The sequence below is a fragment of the Emys orbicularis genome, chromosome 4, assembly GCF_028017835.1.
Source record: "Emys orbicularis isolate rEmyOrb1 chromosome 4, rEmyOrb1.hap1, whole genome shotgun sequence".
NCBI lineage: Eukaryota > Metazoa > Chordata > Testudines > Emydidae > Emys > Emys orbicularis.
Genome location: NC_088686.1, coordinates 47,981,431 through 48,000,057, shown reverse-complemented (window position 1 = coordinate 48,000,057; position 18,627 = coordinate 47,981,431). Strand labels below are relative to the sequence as shown.

The following is an 18,627-nucleotide window of genomic DNA, read 5'->3' as shown; positions in this document are numbered from 1 at the left end:
TACGGGCAGAAGCTGATTATAACCATGCAAGATGATGCAGTGGGGAAAGTTTAAGCCCTTTGCATATATAAAGTGCTGAGCTGTTGACGCTGCAGAGATGAAATAAAATTTGAAATGGAAAAGGGACTAGCCAGTATAATCTGTACCTATTCATTGTCACGGAGCTTGCACACCCATGTGTAAACAACAATATAAATGTTCATGATTTTCCTATGTGTGCTGTGAAATTTCCCGCGTTGTCATCCTGCAGTTTAATTGCTTATTTAAACAAAGCTGACTGAGGGTGAAGCCTGCCAGGTTTGTTGCCTGCCCTCCCTGCGGGGTTGCCAGGTGCCCTGATTTCCACAGAAAAGTCTCAGTTTCCCCTGAGCTGCTAAAATAGTTTGCAAAGAATGAAATACCCAACGGTACTTCAGGCGCAGGAGGGAGATATCTCTCTTTTTGTTCCTTTATGATGGGACATTGCAACATCTCAGTGTCACATTTTTTCCCCTGCAGGGCAAAATTACAAAGGTGGGAGCAAGTGCACCTCTAAGCCAGACAGCTGCTGTGGGATGTTGTACTAGGCCATCAGGAAATGCCACAGGCCACTAGACAGGAGGCAGAACTCAAATATGTCTGAATGTGGGGGGCAAGTGGGTGGTGTGAATCCCCCTCTGCAGAAGGGTTTTCCCCCCCACCCAGGTCAGCAAAGCTCCAATAGATCTAGGCTTCATATAGTTTGTTTGGGCAAAGTCTCAGTGAAGCTGCTATTACTAGTCTGATATGAATATTAGACCAAATCCAAAAACCAAATATGACTATCAGCCTTGACGTATATTTGAATGGACACCCATTGGCCAGGAAAAATTGGAATGAAACCAGCCATTGCTTTCATATACTGTATATCCCTGAACAGCCATCAGATGATTCTGACTTCCAGTCCCTACCAATTGGAGATATATTCAGACCTGTGACTTGGCAGTGAAAGGTTCAGGATCCCTTTACCAGGGACACTGAAAAACTGCAGGGAATATTGCCATTTTCCAGTACAGTACCTCACATACTGTATAACTGAACAACACAGCTTCTTGAGTAAAACTCATCAGCTCTTTGAGGCAGGGTCTGTATCTCGCTTTATGTTGGGGGCAGCACCTGGCACATGGGTGCAAATAAGTAATAATAATAAAGCATGACTGCACAGTCAGCAAAAGTCTTCTGCCGGGGATGGGGTCACGGTGCTGGGGGCTTCCCCTGCTGCCCTGCAGCTTCTGTTGGGGACAGGTTTGGGGGCCCTGGAGCTTCCCTTGCTGCTGCTGGGGAGTGGGATTGGAGCATGGGGGCTTTCCCCGCCCCACCCTCCTGCCCGGTAGCCGGGGCTCCGGGCTTCCGCTGCTGGGCGGTGGACTTTTTCTGGGGGCTCCCCACAGTTGGCTGGGGTCCCTGGGCATGGGCCCCATCGGCCCAGTGGCTAATCTGCCACTGCCAGCGTGTGTGGCCTGCTGGGGCTCAAGGCTTCAGAGCCACAGCGGGATGGTGGGGATAGGGCCTTCAGCCTTGTGGGAGGTGCCTGCCCAGTCTTGGGGCTTCAGCCCTGCTCCTGTTGAGGCCCCAAGCCCCAGCAGGTGCGCCCCGCAGCGCTGAAGCCCTGAGACCCCCTCCCCCTCTGCTGATCAGAAGCCAGAGGTGACGCGTGGAGCCCATACTCCCTCCCACACCCCAATCCCCTGCCTCAGCCCAGAGCCCCCTCCCATACTCTGAACCCCTCAGCTCCACCCCCCAGCCTGGAGCCCCCTCTTGCACCCCAAACCCCTCATCCCTGGCCCCATCCCAGACCCCACATCCCCAGCTGGATCCCTTCCCCTTCCCGTATCCCAGCCTACTGCCTCAGCCTGGAGCCCCCTCCCGCATTCTGAACACCTCATTTCTGGCCCGACCCTGGAGCCCGCACCTCCAGCTGGAGCCCTCACCCCCTCCCACACCCCAACCCCCTGAAACTGCCAGGTGAAAATAAGCCAGTGAGTGAGGGTGGGGAGAGGGAGCAACAGGGGGCGGGGGATGGAGTGAGCAGGGGTGGGGTCCCAGAGAAGGGGCGGGACATGGGAGGGGCCTCAGAGAAGGGGCGGAGCAGGGGTGTTCGGTTTTGTGCAAGTAGAAACTTGGAAACCCTACTGCTGGAGCCAGCAAGCTGTGGCTGTGGCTGTGGTGAGAGGAAGCGTCAAACAGCTGGGAGCTGCAGGGATAGCTGCTGCTTTTTCTGCTGCCACTTCCCGCTGAGCTAAAGCTTTTGCCCCTCCCTGCAGGTCCCATCTATTTGCTGCTGCCTCTCCACTGGAGTAACACCTGGGAGCTGCAGGGAGGGGCTGCTGAGGGTAAAAGGGGGGGCATGCCTGGGGGATGTGTGACTCAGGCTGTTGGGGGAGGCAAATCTTTAAATTGCCCCCCCCCCCTTCTCAGCAGGCACCAGCTGTCTCTGGCAGAAGCCATTAGCCCCGCCAGGGCAAAAAACCTGAGCTCCTCCCGCCCTCCCAGTCTGGTAGGCAGAGAATGAGGTGGGGGGGCTCCACCAGCTGCACTGTAACTGTAAAAGAGCTGCATGCAGCTCCCGAGCTGTAGTTTGGCCACCCCTGCTCTAGAACATGGTAGTTAAGGCAAGATGTTATGGGCTCCAGTGGTTGCTTCCACCCCAAGCCAATTCTCTTCCTTTGGTTTTGCCTCAATAAGCTACATAATGGATAACTCTGAAACCTCATTTGCAGATGTGCTGTGAAGGTGGCTGCACGTTCATGTAGCATTTTAGCTCTACAGATCCATTCTTAGTGCCACATTTAGCAGAATCAGCCAGTAATACAATGACTAGTCAGCAAAATGGGAGCCCCATCTGGATTCTGTGTCCCCCCCCCCCCCCAAGCCTATGGGAGGGTTCTTGTCAAAGCTTCAGGGCTGATCTCTTAACAGCACACCACGCCCACTAGGAATTTTATCAGGAAATTCCCACTAGTGCTATCAGTGGTTCAGCTGCACTGGTAGGAGCCCTGGGTCACACCAGCCTCTGGTGGCTCCTGGCTTTTGTACCAACATGTCAATTACATCTGCTGTTTAGTGTGGACTGTATGCAGAATCTTATGGCAGTACCTCAACAAAGAAGTCATGTGCCTGTTAGCTAGAGATGTAATGAATGGACCATGTTGCAATTGCTGCTGGGCTGTCTACACTGGGAAATAAAATGGAAAAATCCCAATCATGGCTGAGTGGGGAAAACCCCAACCTCCTTCCTGTAGAGACAGCTTGACTGGAAAGTCCTGTTTGGAAAATGTGGGGAAGGAAACAGTCCTGGGAAAATGTGAGTGGTGATAGGGCCAGGGGAAGGGAGACAAACCAAGGCAAAGCCAGAACAGGGGCTTTTCTGTTCAGCCCAGAGTGGGTGGTTTGTTTCTTATACTGCTCTTACTTGATAAATGTGTCAGCATTTAAATGGGCCCATCTAAGCTCTGATGTGAATGTAGAGAGGGGAGTAGGCGAGAATTCATACAAGTCAGTGTTGTAACAGAGATTAGCTGGGGACTGTTTCCTGAATATCTGGGTTAAGCCGACAATAGGGTATCAGTTCACACCTTGAATGCCTTTTGAGCTGAAGGAGATGATGGGGGCTTTCCTGCCTCATTCTCTCTCCCTGCATCCTACACAACCCCTGCCAGGGCTGATTTTTAGCCTGGGCTCACACTTGCAAAGTGTTTTTTTCCTTGCCTGGATCAGATTTCACTCGGAGAGGATACTCCTCCTGCTTTCTCCCCACCATTGGGACCCTCTACAACAGTGTTCCTCCTTCCCACTGTTTTTCACACCAGAAAGGGCCAAACATTTAATGTGAATTAATACACAATTGAAGTGTCTTCAGAAGTACTGTTTTGTTTAAATACAACACCTAGCATGATGGGGCCCTGGTCCCTGACTGGGGCTCTAGGCACTACCACAATACAAAGTAATAAAAAATATTATTAATTAATAGAGAGCACAGAAAATATTTGCTCACCACTCAGCCTCCAAAATCACAGTGTCCTTGCCCATTCATTGCTGATTCCCTTGAGGCATCTAGCCTCTGATGCTGATCTCACTTACATAAGTACAGGAAGTGGGTGGCATCCCTTTAAATAGACTGTGAGCTCTCTACGCTCCAGAAGCCATCAGAACCCTGCAAAGCAGCAGTGTATATATGTCGGGAGGCATTGCATGTTGTGTATACAGTAGATTCTGCTTTCTAGCAGCCGCTTGGTGGACAGCAAAAAGTTGCCAATAAGTGGAAAGCAGGTTTGCGGGCCTACAGCCAGGGATGGAAGTGCCAGATCAAGCCAATCCTGGGCCCCAGGATAGACTTCAGGCCGGGTAGCAATGGGGAGGGGGATATGCTACTTGTGCGGAGCTGCACAGTACTTCTCCCTGCAATTTCCAGGCTGTGTCCTGCCCTGGAACCAGAGGCCTGGACTCAAATCATCCCAGTGCCCTCTGCCAATGGAAAGCCCCAGCCAGAGGTGGGTTTACAGGGCTGCAGCCAGGGAAGGAAGGACTTTGATGTGTCGAGCCCAGCACTGGTCCCCCCACCCCCACCCTGTGGCAGGGCAGGATGTAGCCCAGAGAGCGCAAGGAGATGTATTGTGCAGTCCCAGAGCTTCCTTCCCTGGCTGCAGCCCCAGAAGGAAGCACTGGGGTCTGCGGAGCACCAGCTTCAGGTTGATTTAGGGGGGGTTGCAGCCAGCAAAGGAGGCACTGGGATGTGCCGAGCACTGGCCACAGATAAGTTTGGGGCTACAGTCAGGGAAGGCACGTCCCACCACTTCCTTCCCTGGCTGCAGCCCCACAAACCTGCTTGCAGGCACAGCTGCGGCTTTTACAAATAGCCGGCATGCCTGTTGCCCACATCTGGAGCAATTAACATTACACTAAGTTTGACAGTATTGGCTCCAGACAAAATGCTTCTATTAACTGAAAGTTATTGTTATCTAGGTTGCTATTCAGTGGCATCTACTGTAGATAGTAAACACAGTTATTTGGACCACAGTGTGCTTTTGTGGTTCTTTGATATTCCATTTGTTGCGTAAAGAGCGAAAATCCCAACAGCGAGTAGCTCCATTGAAGTCAACAGGCCTGATTATTATTATCAGCATTTAAGTAGTGCCTAGAGGCCCCAGCTGAGATAGGTCTGCATCATGCTAAGCCCTGTATGACACATAGGGTATGTCTACACTTGGAGCTGGGGGTGTGATTCCCAGCTCCAGGAGACATACTCACGTTAGTTCCTAGTCAGCTAGCATGCTAAAAATGGAGTGTAGCCACAGCAGCGTGAGTGGCAGGATGGGCTAGCTGCCCAAGGTAGCCATCGGGGCAGAGCCAAGAATTGAACTGTGATGCCAATTCACAGCCCTAGCCACAGTAGATTTGCCTCCAATTTTACACATCTGTAACCGCTTTGAATTAAGTGGCGTGACTCCTGATTTACTTTGGTGCAAGTGAAAGGAAACCCCTTTAGAACCAGAGTGGTGCAAAACTGGCTCTGGCCTCCAGTCTCCCTCTTGTGCATTGTTGGTTTTCCTTATACCACGGTGAAGGTATTCAGCTGTCGTAGTATAAATACCTGGGCAGGTTATAGGCAGGGAGAGAAGGAGTTGAAGATGATCCCAGTGTTGAGAGTAGGAGAGACAAGGCGGCTGACACAGGGAATTGAGTTCACGGAGAGAGGAGCCGGCATAGGAGGAAATAGGAAGTTCAGTATTAGCTGCATTAGGTTTAAGGAAATAATGGGATATTCAGGAGTAGATATCAGAGAAACAGGCAGAGTTGCAAGATTAGGCAGCCTGGGAGAAGCGTTTGGCAAAGAGGTAGATTTATGAATCACATTGTGAGTGAGCTCACTCAGAGAGTCTCCAATGGATCAGAGAATACAGAGCAGGGACCCTAAGGATTGGGAAGGATGCAGTCCTCAATGACTTTAGTGAAGACAGTTTCAGTGGTGTGAAGGGAGCAGAAGCCAGTTGGAGGGGATCTAGGAGAAAGTTGGCAAAGTATAAAGTCTTGGCACCAAGAAGCAGACCAGGATGATCAAGAAGCCGAAAGATGATGGGGTGGTGAAAGATGTCAGCTAGAGAGGAAAGTGGGGATGAGGGAAGGTCTCTTTAAGGACAAAAAATGTAACACATTCATGAAGGTGGAGGCTTAAAAGTCTGAATGAGAGTGAGTGAGGAAATGAAGGAAGGAGACAAGGAGATCGGGGTCCAAATTAAGGAGGAATATGAGGTGCATTGAAGCAAAGCGACTTCAGAGTCAGTAACTGACTGACATAGTCAAAGGAGGACGGGGAGGGGACCAAAGTGCCAGATGCAATTAATTCTGTCGTTAAAAAAATTGGTGAGCACCTGAGAGGAGAGGGAGGAGCTGATGAAGTGCATGGGAAGGTTTCAATAGTGTGTCCAAAGAGAAGCACTGGCAGGGGCTGAAGGGGAAGGGAGGGGTGACAAGGGAGGAGGAGAAGCAGAATTATTCTGCCAACAACAGAACAGATGATGTACTTAAGGATCTAATAGCAAGCCCTTTTCCCGGAGTCCTGTAAGTAGGACTATTAGACATGAAAAGCTTAGCATGAAACTGACAGTCAGAAATGAAACATTGCACAGATCTTAATGCTACCCAGAGCCCATTATCTTGCATAACATGATAATGCAAACGCTAATCGTTAGCCCATGGGACAGCTTTTTGGCTCTGTGTAGGGCTGTGATTTTCTTATGTCTGTTTTCAGGAAATGTCATGAGGCGGCCATAGGGGAAAGGGACAAAGGTTGTGATAACAAAGACCTAAAAAGCCACAGCCATGATTTTCTGCTCAGAAACCCTGTTCTTTGTGTCTCAGTAAGAGCACAGCATGTGCCATAATAACAGTTCTGAATACAAGGGTTGCCATACTGGAGACATCCCCTATTCACCCAGTCTGGTTCTCCAAACTAAGGGCCAGATTTTGGTACTCCTGCATGGGTGTGTAAGGGAGACGAGAGTGTGGGGGGAGTCCTTCCTGCCACCTTGCACACCTGCATGGAAGGCAGCCAGAATTTTGATGCCATCTCAAAGCACAGGAGTCAAGGGCATACTCTGTCTTTAACTTTTGCCATCCTCAAAAGTCACCCCGTTATATAGCTGACCTGCAGCCGATTATGAGTTTCTTCTTTTCTTGATAAACTGATCAAATTATGTTATCAGACACCATTCTAAAGAACTGCCCCGAATTTCAGTGCATTAACAGCAGATACATGACAGCTGCAAACAAATGACATGCCAGACACCTATCGTAGGACATGTCTACACTTGAAATTTGTTGTGGGTTTCGTGTATCAGCATCAAGTGATCCACAACAATTGTTTCATAAGCAGTGTGTCCAATCCACATTGTTATCCAGGGATTAAGGCACTTTTGCTTTGTATCATTGTGGCCACACAGCACTGTGATGTTCTGAAAGAAATGCTCAGCATTCTGGTCGAACATCCCATGGTGCATTGCTCCATTGCTGTGTTGTATGCATTTGGGGATTTTTCATGCTGTGCATTGTGGAATACCTACCAGAAAGCGATGGAATTCTGGAACTTGGGGCCAAACTAAATAATTCCTTTGCGTCCTCTTCTTTCATCCCATCAGTTTTTTATGAGGCACCCAGCCCCATTTTCAAAGTGCTGCCAGGCAGCATGGAAGAAAAAATGGGAAGTGCTGCAATCCTCCTGGTGATGAATATAAGCAGCCTGCTGCAAGCATATCTAAATTAATGCAATGACTTCAGAACCAGGGAAATTAGGGTGCCTGAGAAGGAGGAGGAGGCTGAAATTGAGCAGATGCTTCTCCTAGATCTTTTCCTAGAGCAGCTTTACTTGATGGACCGCACATGGGCAGTGCATGGCCCTGGCATTTGGGGAGACTGGCCTGAGCACCAGAAGCTCCCCCCGGCACCTGGACCATGGCCTGCCCCATGCTCTGTCCCAAGGCCCCACGCCCACTCAGCCTCCTCCCCCGAGGCCCTGCCCACACTCCACCCTCACTCTGCCCCAGGCCCTGCTCATGCTTGGCTCCCTCACCCATCGCTCGCTGAATTGTTCCACACACCCCTGACACCCCCACCGCTTGCCGAGTCCCTCCCTTCCTTCACCCCTTCTCCCAAAGGCCCCGCCACCCATCGCTTGCTGAGTCTCTCCACACCTCCTCCCCTGAGGCCCCCACTGCCCACAATGTCCTTCCTCTCCTCCACCCCCAAGACCCCACGCCCGCCAAGTTGCTCCAGCCCCCTCCCCCGACACCCCCACTGCTGGCTGCTTGCCGTATCTCTCCTCTCCTCCACCCCGTCCCTCAAGACCCCTGCCACTCACCGTGTCCCTCCTCTCCTTCACCCTTCCTCCTCCCCCAGAACTCCCACCCACTGCATCACTCCACACCCCCCCCCGAAACCCCCACTGCCCGCCACTCACTGAGTCCCTCCTCTCCTCCACAGCAAGCGACGGGTGGTGGCATCTTGAGGGAAGAGGGGAGGAGCAGGGACAGGAAGAGGTGGAGCATGGGTGGGACAAAGCAGGAAGGGGCCTCGGGGCGGAGTGCAGGTCAGGGCCACAATGGTCCAGGCGTCCACACTCTCAAAGGCGACAGGTCAGCGACTGCACTGCAGGGGAGACTTAGCCTCCCCTGGCCTATTATACCTGTCATCTATGAGACCACAGCTTTTGGGCTTAGCCAACTAGCCCTGACTGGTGGGTCAGGAGAAAGCCACTTTCCTAGAAATCGTTGCAGCTGCAGTGGTGGAAGACCTTCATGAGAGCTCCCCTCCATGTGGAGAAAGATGTGGCCATCACCATCCAGAAGCTCACCTCCCTGATTGCTACCAGTCAGTAGCTAACCAGTTTAGTGTTGGAGCTGTCAAAGCTGTTGTCATGGAGGTGTGCACTACTGGCAAAGTAGCCATAAGTCTGGACAATGCACAGGAAGTAATTAATGGGTTTGCATGGTTGGGGTTCTTGAATTGTACTGGGGCCATTGATGGGACCTATGAGCCTCTTCTTTGCTCCCTCCCACCCCCTCCCCAGCAGGCCTTGGAGCTCATCCACAGAAAGGAGTAATTGATCCATTGTGCTGTAAGGCCTGGTTGATCACCAAGGAAGATTCACCAGTATTAACATGAGGTACTCTGGAAAGGCCCATGATGCCAGTTCCCTGTGGAAACTCTGGACAATGACAAACAGTACTTTGGCTCCAATAGTCATTATGGACATGGATGGTGTTGCCATTTCTCCTGTCATTCTGGGTGACCCAGCTTACCCCTCCGCTCCTGTGGCTTATGAAGCCTTTTACTGGACACTTGGGCAGAAGAATGGAGCTGTTTATCTATACCTTGAGTAGTTGCAGAATGACAGTGAAATATGCAATTGGAAGATTGAAAGGTAGATGGAGAAGTCTGAGGCTGAGGCTGGAGGCTGTTGAGAGCTATCTGCCTCTTATGATAATTGCTTGCTGTGTTTGGCACATTTGTGAGAGCAAGGGAGACAGCCTGGCTGAAGGGTAGGAGACGGAGGTGAGCAGACTTGCTGAACATTTTGAACAGCTAGAGAGGACACGTCCACAAAATGCTGCAACTACTCAGGGGTACAGAGTCAGGGCTGCACTGTGCTCCTTCTTTGAGTCTAGAGGCCATTTGTGAACTTCCACATATTTTCACATAAGGCTGTAATCATGGTGACTGCATGTATCTTCATATGTATTAGTGGAAGGATTTTAACATACTTAATGGGTGGCTTTTAGTATAGTGCATGTGTGGATTTTATGACAGTGAAGCTGGGCATTTCAATGAATTGTGCAGGACTCAAATCATGAATATAAAGACCTTTTCAATGGTTTCTTAATAAATTACAATGGACACACCCAGTTCAATGTTTTGAGCAGTAAAATGTTCTTGAACATACATAATGCTGTGCAAAGCTAAAAGCCATTTGAAGTTAAACCAGTTGTGTGCAGACAAGTTTGGGCTTTCAAGGTCAGGAGAGGTGTTTGCCTCGCCATTATCCTCAGCTACTGCATTTGTGTCATCATCTTCCCCAGTTGTCTAGAACCCCTGGGCCTGTGGTAGAGGAGTGTGGCTGTGGTTGTTGTGGCAACTTGGGAAAAGGGCTAACAGATGCCAGATGGCCTGTGGTGTTCGGGGAAGATGGCTAGCTAGAGAGTGCAGCAGAGGCAGGTTACTCGTTGCCTGTGAACTGGTGCAAGCTGTCCTTACTTTGGAGGCTGTTACCCTGAACTGTGTCCCCCAAATAGAGAAGGATTCTGATAAAAAAAGGCAATGGGCAAACGAGGAAGAGATGCCATGCTACCGTTTGCCCAGGTGGTGCCCCCAGGGCTGGTGCAGATGATGGTGGGTCAACCGGGCAGAAGAGAGAGCAGTAAGCATCAAGGCGGAATGGAACATTGGTACATTCTCTGGCATGGCCACCATTTTGAGCAACTGGTGATGGGGTTGGTAGACCAGGAGGCAGAGAGAGGGTAGACCAACCCCACCACCAGGTTGGTCCTGGGTTTCCACATCTGTGTCTGCCCTGGAGTCAGATGAGAATCTGGATTTCAGGATCAGTCAGTGAGTCCACACAATTTAGTGGTTGAGTGGCGGGATCTCCAGCAAACACGGTAGCTGGAGACCATGCATGTTCCTTCATCTGTCCTGTTGTCCTTAAAATTCTTATAGCCCAGACAGAGCTCCTTTGCCTTATTGCAGCACTGGCTTGGGTCCCATTTGTGTGCCCTGTCCTGCACTTGTTGTGATACCGGCTTAGACACTTGTGCTAAGTGACTGCCATTCAGGTGGGCCTGTATATGCGCCTCTCAGTAGCGGGCAGTGAAGTCCAGGATCTCAGCATGGGTCTATGCAGAAGTATGATGCATGACTTATCAATAATCAAGAGGATGTGACACAGTATGTGAACTCCCTGTGAGCTGGAGTCATAAAGGATAGCACCTGCTGTGTACAGCAGTCAGGGTGCTCCTGGAACAGCATACGGTGCACAGGTACAGGGCACTCCAACAAAGCAATGTGAGTATACCAGGAAAGGACTTGGCAGATACACAACAGTTATTTTGGGATTGGGCTGCATCCACACTGACTTTGTTACAGGTAAACTCATTCCAAATCTCAGCAAACCCACTCCCAAAGTGGGTTTAAGAACGTGTTAAAATGGCAGATGATCTGCAGCAAAAATAATTAGTTTTTTTTATACAAGTCACTTTAATGCAAAATAATTCAGGTTAGCCCAGAACAAATTTCAAGTGCAGACAAGTCCTTACAAAAAGACATATACACGCCTCATCTCAGTTAGTGAATATGTTTATTTAATGTGAGAAATCACATTAAATAAAGTGCTTTTGATGATGCTTTGGAGAAATAAGAAATTAACAAATGCTTTTTTAACTTGGCAGTGATTTGTTTAGTAGCATAACTTCCTTATACGGTGAAGTAATTTCATTTGCACATTTATTATAAGGAAATACTATCTCATTGATAGGTAAATTATATTTGTTCACATGTTCAACTCTGCAGCACGGAATACATCATTACTTCCTGAATAGCATGGTTCCACTGTAATTTTTCTGATTTGTCCTTTTAAGTTCTTATCATTTGCCCTTGTAATAATTATACTTTGCAATTATGTTGTATCTATGTAGTTTTTTTTGTACCATGCCCATCACTGGTATCTGAGCACGCAGGGCTCCACTACTGGCCCCACACCTGCCCCCAGCCTCGGCCCCCTTATCCCTGTCCATGGCCCCCCTTCCTGGAGACATGGCCCTGCTCCTGGCCTCAGCTGGTGGGGGGAGGGGAGGGACATGAGGTAAAAAGTTTGGGGATAGTTTTGCTGGCTTTCAGCACTCCCACTATAAAAAGCATTCCAGCGCCACTGTGCTGCAGGCTGTTTATGAGCAGTCCAGACTGGAAGCTACAGCAGCAAAGTAGCGTAAAAGGCAGGTGGACCCAGCTACTCACTAGTCTGGATTGTACCTTGGGTGTGTCTGTCAATTTTTCAGCCTTTCCTCAAAAAGGAAGATCACACAGGCTTGATGCTCAATAATGACCTTTTCTGCCAACAGGAAGTTTCAAAGCATGCACCTTGGACAAGTTAGGGAAAAAAGGGTGGCAGAGAAAAAACACTGACTCAGGATGACAATTTCCCATGTAATCATTTCCACACTGACCTTTGGATCCAATGCAAATCAGCAAGAGCCTAGCCCTTTGAGCCATTCTGCTCCATGAAAAGCAGCCACTGGACCAGGGGCATGTCTTAAAACAGTTCTTGTTCCATAAAGCCCACCAAGAAGAGAATGGAGGTGCAGGTCCCCTCTTAAAGTTAATGGTCCAGATTCACCAATACAATCCAGCTCCTTTGTGCCTCTCAGGTGGTGCAAAGTGGCTGGAGTCTGGCTGTAAATGGCCAGCAGAGAATTTCCCAGGTAAGAGGGGAATACCTTGCTGGCATAAAGGTAGCAGAGCAGGATCTTGCTGGCTGGGAAGGAGTGGGCATGTTGGAGGTGGGGAGGGACCCCTCTATCAGTGACTTAAGTTAAAGCAGGCTACCATCCTCTGAGCCAAGAGGTGATCATCTGCAGAGGAGAATTTGGCTAGATGATTTTTGTCTCTGCAGATGCTGAAGAGAACAGTCTGATGAACTCTCAGAGTGGATGAGACCCACTTACTCCTCTTTCCCTCTATACACTGAGAAGAACCTAAACCTGCTGTTGATCACGGCTTAGGGAGACATTCTTAGCTGGCCTACAATGAGTGCAATTAACTTTGGCCTGGTGGATTTAGGAACAATGCAGGTCAGACCGCTAGGGACTTCATACATGAAGGGGGACTGGAGAAAATGATGCATTAGGGCAGTGGCTCTCAAACTTTTGTACTGGTGACCCCTTTCTCATAGCAAGCCTCTGAGTGTGACCCCCCACTTATAAATTAAAAACACTTTTTATATATTTAACACCATAACTGCTGGAAGCAAAGCGGGGTTTGGGATGGAGGTTGACAGCTTGTGACCCCCTCATGTAATAACCTTGCGACCCCCTGAGGGGTCACAACCCCCAGATTGAGAACTCCTGTTTTAGGGCTACACTCTACACACCTGCTGACAATTCATGTAGGAGATTTGGTGTTGGCGCTAGAGCAGATGTCTCTATTCTTGTGGGAGAGGAAAAATATTTACTATCAGATTTGTAAGGCAGGGAGAGGAACTGAAGATGGTAGAAATGTGGTTCCCAGAAAGAAAGTTAACTCAAGGCTCTTGTCCAGCAGAGATTCACTGCATTAATAACTGTGGTGTTGGGGTCTGAATAAACTTTCTTCCTCATCGCTGCAGATGAGAGATAGATGGGTCAGTGGGCTAGCTCTCCTCTAAAAGCCAGGAATGTGAACCAGTCCAATGACAAACCAAGGACTTGACATTTTTTAATAAATATACATCTCAGGTATCAAAATAATTATAAACAAAATATACAATATATACATGATATACAACTGCTAAAAGTTTAGCCATCATGCCACATCCATAGGGAAATACACTGTTTCCAATGCACAGAGTTAACATTATTGCTACCTTTCCCATAAAAGCTAAGAGGTCATTCTTTTGTTTCAATTCCTCTCTCTGCATTACAGTACAAAGAGCAGCTGAGGTCAGTCATTAGGAGCGATTACAATCAGCCCAACAGAAATCTATGCAATTTCTTCCAGCAGATGGGATACTCATGTGAACCTGTCCAGCCATGTAGGGGGAAGCAACTCCACAGAAAAACTCACTAGTCATCTCTCAGATACATTCTTGTACCCAAAACGAATATTCAGGTGGATCCAGTAGTCTGTTGTCCTCATACTGTTCATACATTTTGACGACCAGTTAATCCATAACTGGCACAAATAAACATAGATTTCTACTGATGTTACACATCCAACTCCCATTAGTAAAAGTATGGGTCAGAATGTGAAACCTGCTGTTATAATGATGTAGTCCATGGTGTGCAGTGTAGTATTTCAATATTTTTTCACATTTTATCATTTTTTTAAAGAAAATATGTCAGCTTCCTATACATATATATATATATATAGTCATGTCCTTTAAGAGAAACCTCTTCTTCAAAATGCCAGCTGTCGTCCTCCAATAACACAGTCATCATACATTATCTAGAAGGAAAAAAAAAATATATATATATAGGTTAATGCAGAGTTCTACAAGTAGCATTCAAGTTCACCTTGGAGAATCTCAGGCCAAATTCTGCTTGCCTTGACTTCAACAACACTGCTCACAAGAGTTAAGGCAAGCAGGATTTGAAATGAACTCTTTAGAAGTATTCAATAATAAATGATAATATAGATTCTTAAGAGGAAAAAATTTGAAAGTCATGTGGAGAAATATATACTTGAGAAGGAAACAAACCAAAACTTTGTCACAAATGCAGTAGATACACTAGCTATCTCCAACAGAAGACTATGGAGAGAGAGGCACATATTGTGACATTAGTTTTAGCAACCTTCTTTCCCCCCTATTTGTATATGCTGTTTGTGTGCTTTTATATTTGCATTTCTAATGCTCATTCAATAAAATCCTGATAAAAAAATAGAGTGCTAGATTTCATGTTCCTTAAATGAACAAATTTCTCTTTGAAATCATGGGGGTTGGGAGAGGATTTGCTTGATTAACACCTGCAAAAAATTGGCCCAGAGTAAGAGGAAAGGTTGTCTAATTTACACTTTGATTTTGTAAGTAAATGTTATAGATTAGCTCTGGGTGTCCGATGCTTAGGTCTTGTACTATATTCCCAATGCCTGCTATTTAAATTTTTTAGTTTACTTTAAGTTTGTAGGTGAATTATATGTAATACAGTTAATAGGCCATCAAAGCATCAGGAAAAAACACAACCTAAGAGTTGTGTGCATGTTTCCCCGACAACTTTAATGCGAGCCATGTAGATGCACATAAGGGCAAAATTTAGTTCTTCCTTATAAAAGGGTGAAAATAACTACTTACTTCATCCTCTGTGAATTCTGATTCTGATTCACAGCTCTCCTCATCCTCACTTTCTGGTAGCATTTGTAGGTCAGCCGTGGTTAAGTGTTTCAGCTGTTCCTGTATGCTGAAGCTGTCTCTTCCCCATGTGAGCTGGTATGGAGAATAGCCCTGGTAGGTCACTTTGTTCACATCAGCCCCATGTTTTACCAAAAGCGACACCAGTTCTGAATTCTGCAGGTCTACAGCTAAGTGGAGGGCAGTTCTGCCATTACAAGGCTCCTGGTTAGTAAAAATAAAACAGGTAATTTAATGTCAGGATAGTTAGGCTTGGCACTACCAAAACTGTACATTCCTACTCCAGCACTATCATCTTTGGATAAACAAAGAGCTTCAAATACACACCTGAGCATTGACATCTGCTCCCAAGGACAGCAAATATTCTACTATAGCCAGATACCCGTGAATAGATGCCAAATGGAGACACGTGTGTCCTGTAAAACAAGAACATAGGTAAAAATTAAGTACTTCTACTTTAATGCATTATCAGTCACTTTAGTCTAAACACTCTTCTAACACACTATCATCATATCTTCGGTTTGAAATACAATCACCATTATCCAAACTGAACGTAAATTGTCCTATACGAACTTTATATTGTGCATTGATGATCAGATAAATTAAAAGGCATCTTTATTTCTTAGATGCTATGTTTTTTCCCCCCCACCCAGTGTTAGACTGGAACTTGTTTTAACAAAAAAGAAATAACAGAAAAATGTCTACAATTAAAAAAACACCAAATAGCACTGTTTAGCTATTTATCTAAAAACCAGAGAATAAAGTTGAAGAGTGTGAGAGCCAGAATAAAGCACTGGCAGTTAGGAGGGCTGGAACTTATTCCCAGCTCCAGCACTGACTGCAGTGTGATTTCAGGGAAGTCACTTTACTGCTAGGCCTCAGCCTCCCCATCTGTAAAATGGGAATCATAATGCTTATCCACCTTTATAAAGCTCTCTGAGATCTATGTCACAGAAGCACTAGATGCTAAGAATTTTATTTATGCTTACCATTGTAGTTGGCAGACTGTAGGACTGAATATAGGTGGTGCTGCTGGCAGTACTGAGTGAGGACACTGACAGCTCTGACAGAGCCCTGCTCACAGGCAATATGAAGTGGTGTATTTCCTCGGAAGTCTCTGATCTCTGGATCACATCCGGCCTTGAGAAGAATCTCAGCAATTTCAGCCTGATCTGTGATTACTGCCAGGTGAAGTGGAGTCTATTATAAAAAAAAAGAAAAACAAAACTATTGTAAAGTACATTACAAACAGGAAATATGTTAGAGACAGCATCTGAGCACACAGCCCTTCAACCACTTGGTGATTCTAGATTCTTAAAAATAACATAAGAATTTGCTTAATATTTCGTGCTCACCAGGAACACTGTATTCAAGAATCAACAGAGTTCCCTTTTAGCTTGGGAGTGACTGATTTAAGGCTCTCTTGATAGCAGAGGGAGATACAAATAAAAGGTATCTTTTGTATGGCAAACAATGGATGAGTGGAACCCACCATAGTATATTTTAAAGCAATGGTGCTTTAAAATGCCATTGTCAAGGAGGAGAATATTGGCTGTACACAAACACAAGTTTGTCCTGGGCAATCTTGTGGTTTTTTGGGGGGGGGTGGGGGGGCAGGGGAAGAGGTGTCCTATATGAGTTGATTAAATATCTGTCATTTGTAAAATTTGTTTTAGAAAGTTACTAAAGTCACCAAGGGGGTCGGGGCCGTCTGGCTTGTTTGGGCTGGAATGCAGATGGTTTAAAGTACCTGGTTTAGGTTATTCTGAAAGTTCAGGAAGGCAGGATTGGCAGTTGCCTGGCGAATGACTTCCACGCTCCAGGCCTTTTCTTCGTGAATAATTGCCAAGTGGAGAAATCTACAAGAGGGAACAGAAAAAAACAACCCCTCAAAGTCGGTCCGAGAACAATGAGCGGGGGGGAGGGGTGTCACATCAGGCCAGGGTCCCAGCAGCCAGCCCCGGGCAATGCCCCAGCAGTCACGTGCACAGGCAGCAGGCGGCTTTCGCAAGCCCGGGGTTTTCAGAGGCCGCTGCCTGGTGTTTTCCGCGGGGTTGTTATGAGCGGAGTGTTCCTGGCAGCGGGCCAGGGACTTTCCACGGCACCTTCCCCCTCCGCCCAGCCGGGCGCCAGCCCCGCCCCGCGCCGCCAGCACACTCTGTACTTCCCCCTCCCGGCCGGGCTGGCGGGCGGCCAGCTCCGGACACCGAACTCTACGGCCAACAGCCCCGCGCGCCCGCCTGGCTGTACACGGCGGCGAGGGTCTCAGCGCAGCCCCCTCCCCCGCCGACCACAGCGCCGTATGTTCCCCTCGTAACGCCCCGGGCCCGGGCCCCTCCGTACAACCGGCGCAGGACACACACTTACGTGTCTCCGTCTTCAGTCACTTGCTGTTGCCAAGGCTCGGCCGGCTGGTGCGGCGCCCCCCGCTCCTCCTGGGGCTCGAGCCTGATGTCCGTCAGCTCCTTCACCAGCAGCTCGTACTCCTCCTCCTTCATGGAGTCCAGCCCGCTGTCGTGCCGGTCGTCGTGCAGCAAGCCGAGCTGCCGCTCCTTCTTCAGCGGCTCCATCGCTAAGTCCCGCCGGCCAGCCGGGCTGCAGCTGGGCTGGAACATGGCTCGGCCTCCGCTAGCACAGGCGCTAGATCCCCTTCGGCTCGTTCGCAAGCGACCCAAGTCCAGGCTCAGCGGCGGCGGCAGGCGAGCACTGTGTGAGAGCCGCGGCGGGCGGCGGCGCTGGATATACGCCCTCTGCTGAGGGGATTTCTGTAAGGGGCGGAGCACGAGCCGCTGGGAATTTCCAAGCAAGTCAAACAGCAAGAACCAGCCTGTGCCTGTCTGCGGCGTTACATAAAAAGCCCAGGCGAGGCTCGCAACGGAGGAATCCCCTGACTAGCCCGCCCCTCGCCCCATTTTTTTTAATCACCAGAGGGAAAGTACTTGGTACAGTACAGCACAGCTCTGTGACTAAGCCCCTTCCCCCAGGTACTTCCCTGGGAGCCGGCCTTAGGGAACTCGCCGCCTTTTCCCCACCCTGGGCTTTCCCTTCACCTATGCTCGTGACCCCGGCCTCATACATCCTCCCTGTGGGGCTAATAATACACCACGGGCAGCGGGGGTGCTATTACTCCCGCCACTAGCCTGCTCCCCCGCCAGTCCCCCTTCCCTATTCGCCTCGGGACGGGATGCGCACAAGCCATCCTCCAACCCGCTTGCATTCCTGAAGATCCCGCGGGGTTTTTTGTGTGCGCAAAGAGTAGGGTTGTCGTGGCCACATCTTCACTGTTCACATGGTGCTTACCTAAAAGCCCCTGGAGTTGCAGCTGGATGCTGTAGCGTCCTTATGTGGTATTGGTGCAAGGAAGCTGCTGTATTTCACTCCAATGCTGGGTGAGCCCCCTCTCTCTAATATGTCAGTTTGCTGTGGTGCAAGGCACTATTTAAATGTAAGACCCAGCATTAATAGTCAATAACAGCAACACGAAATAGATCTAAACCCGAGATGAGTTTGGAATCTGACAATCT

General features: G+C 48.5%; 1 protein-coding gene across 1 annotated transcript; it reads right to left on the bottom strand.

Annotated features, from left to right (window-relative positions):
- Positions 1-13,460: 13,460 nt before the first annotated feature.
- On the bottom strand, positions 13,461-17,828 carry NFKBIA (NFKB inhibitor alpha). Its single transcript, XM_065402660.1, has 6 exons — positions 17,471-17,828; positions 16,854-16,962; positions 16,093-16,303; positions 15,431-15,519; positions 15,047-15,307; positions 13,461-14,202 (listed from the first exon to the last, which is right to left on the bottom strand). Exons 1-6 carry the CDS (start codon positions 17,716-17,718, stop codon positions 14,155-14,157), a joined length of 966 nt encoding a protein of 321 aa, XP_065258732.1. The 5' UTR covers positions 17,719-17,828; the 3' UTR covers positions 13,461-14,154.
- Between the last annotated feature and the right edge of the window lie 799 nt (positions 17,829-18,627).

Coding starts and splice junctions, on each gene's coding strand:
- NFKBIA (XM_065402660.1), bottom strand. CDS start 17,718: ATGTTCCAGCCCAGCTGCAGCCCGGCTGGCCGGCGGGACTTAGCGATG. Junction 16,963..17,470: donor GTGACTGAAGACGGAGACAC/GTAAGTGTGTGT, acceptor TCCCTCTTGTAG/ATTTCTCCACTTGGCAATTA. Junction 15,520..16,092: donor ACAGTCTGCCAACTACAATG/GTAAGCATAAAT, acceptor CTTGTTTTACAG/GACACACGTGTCTCCATTTG.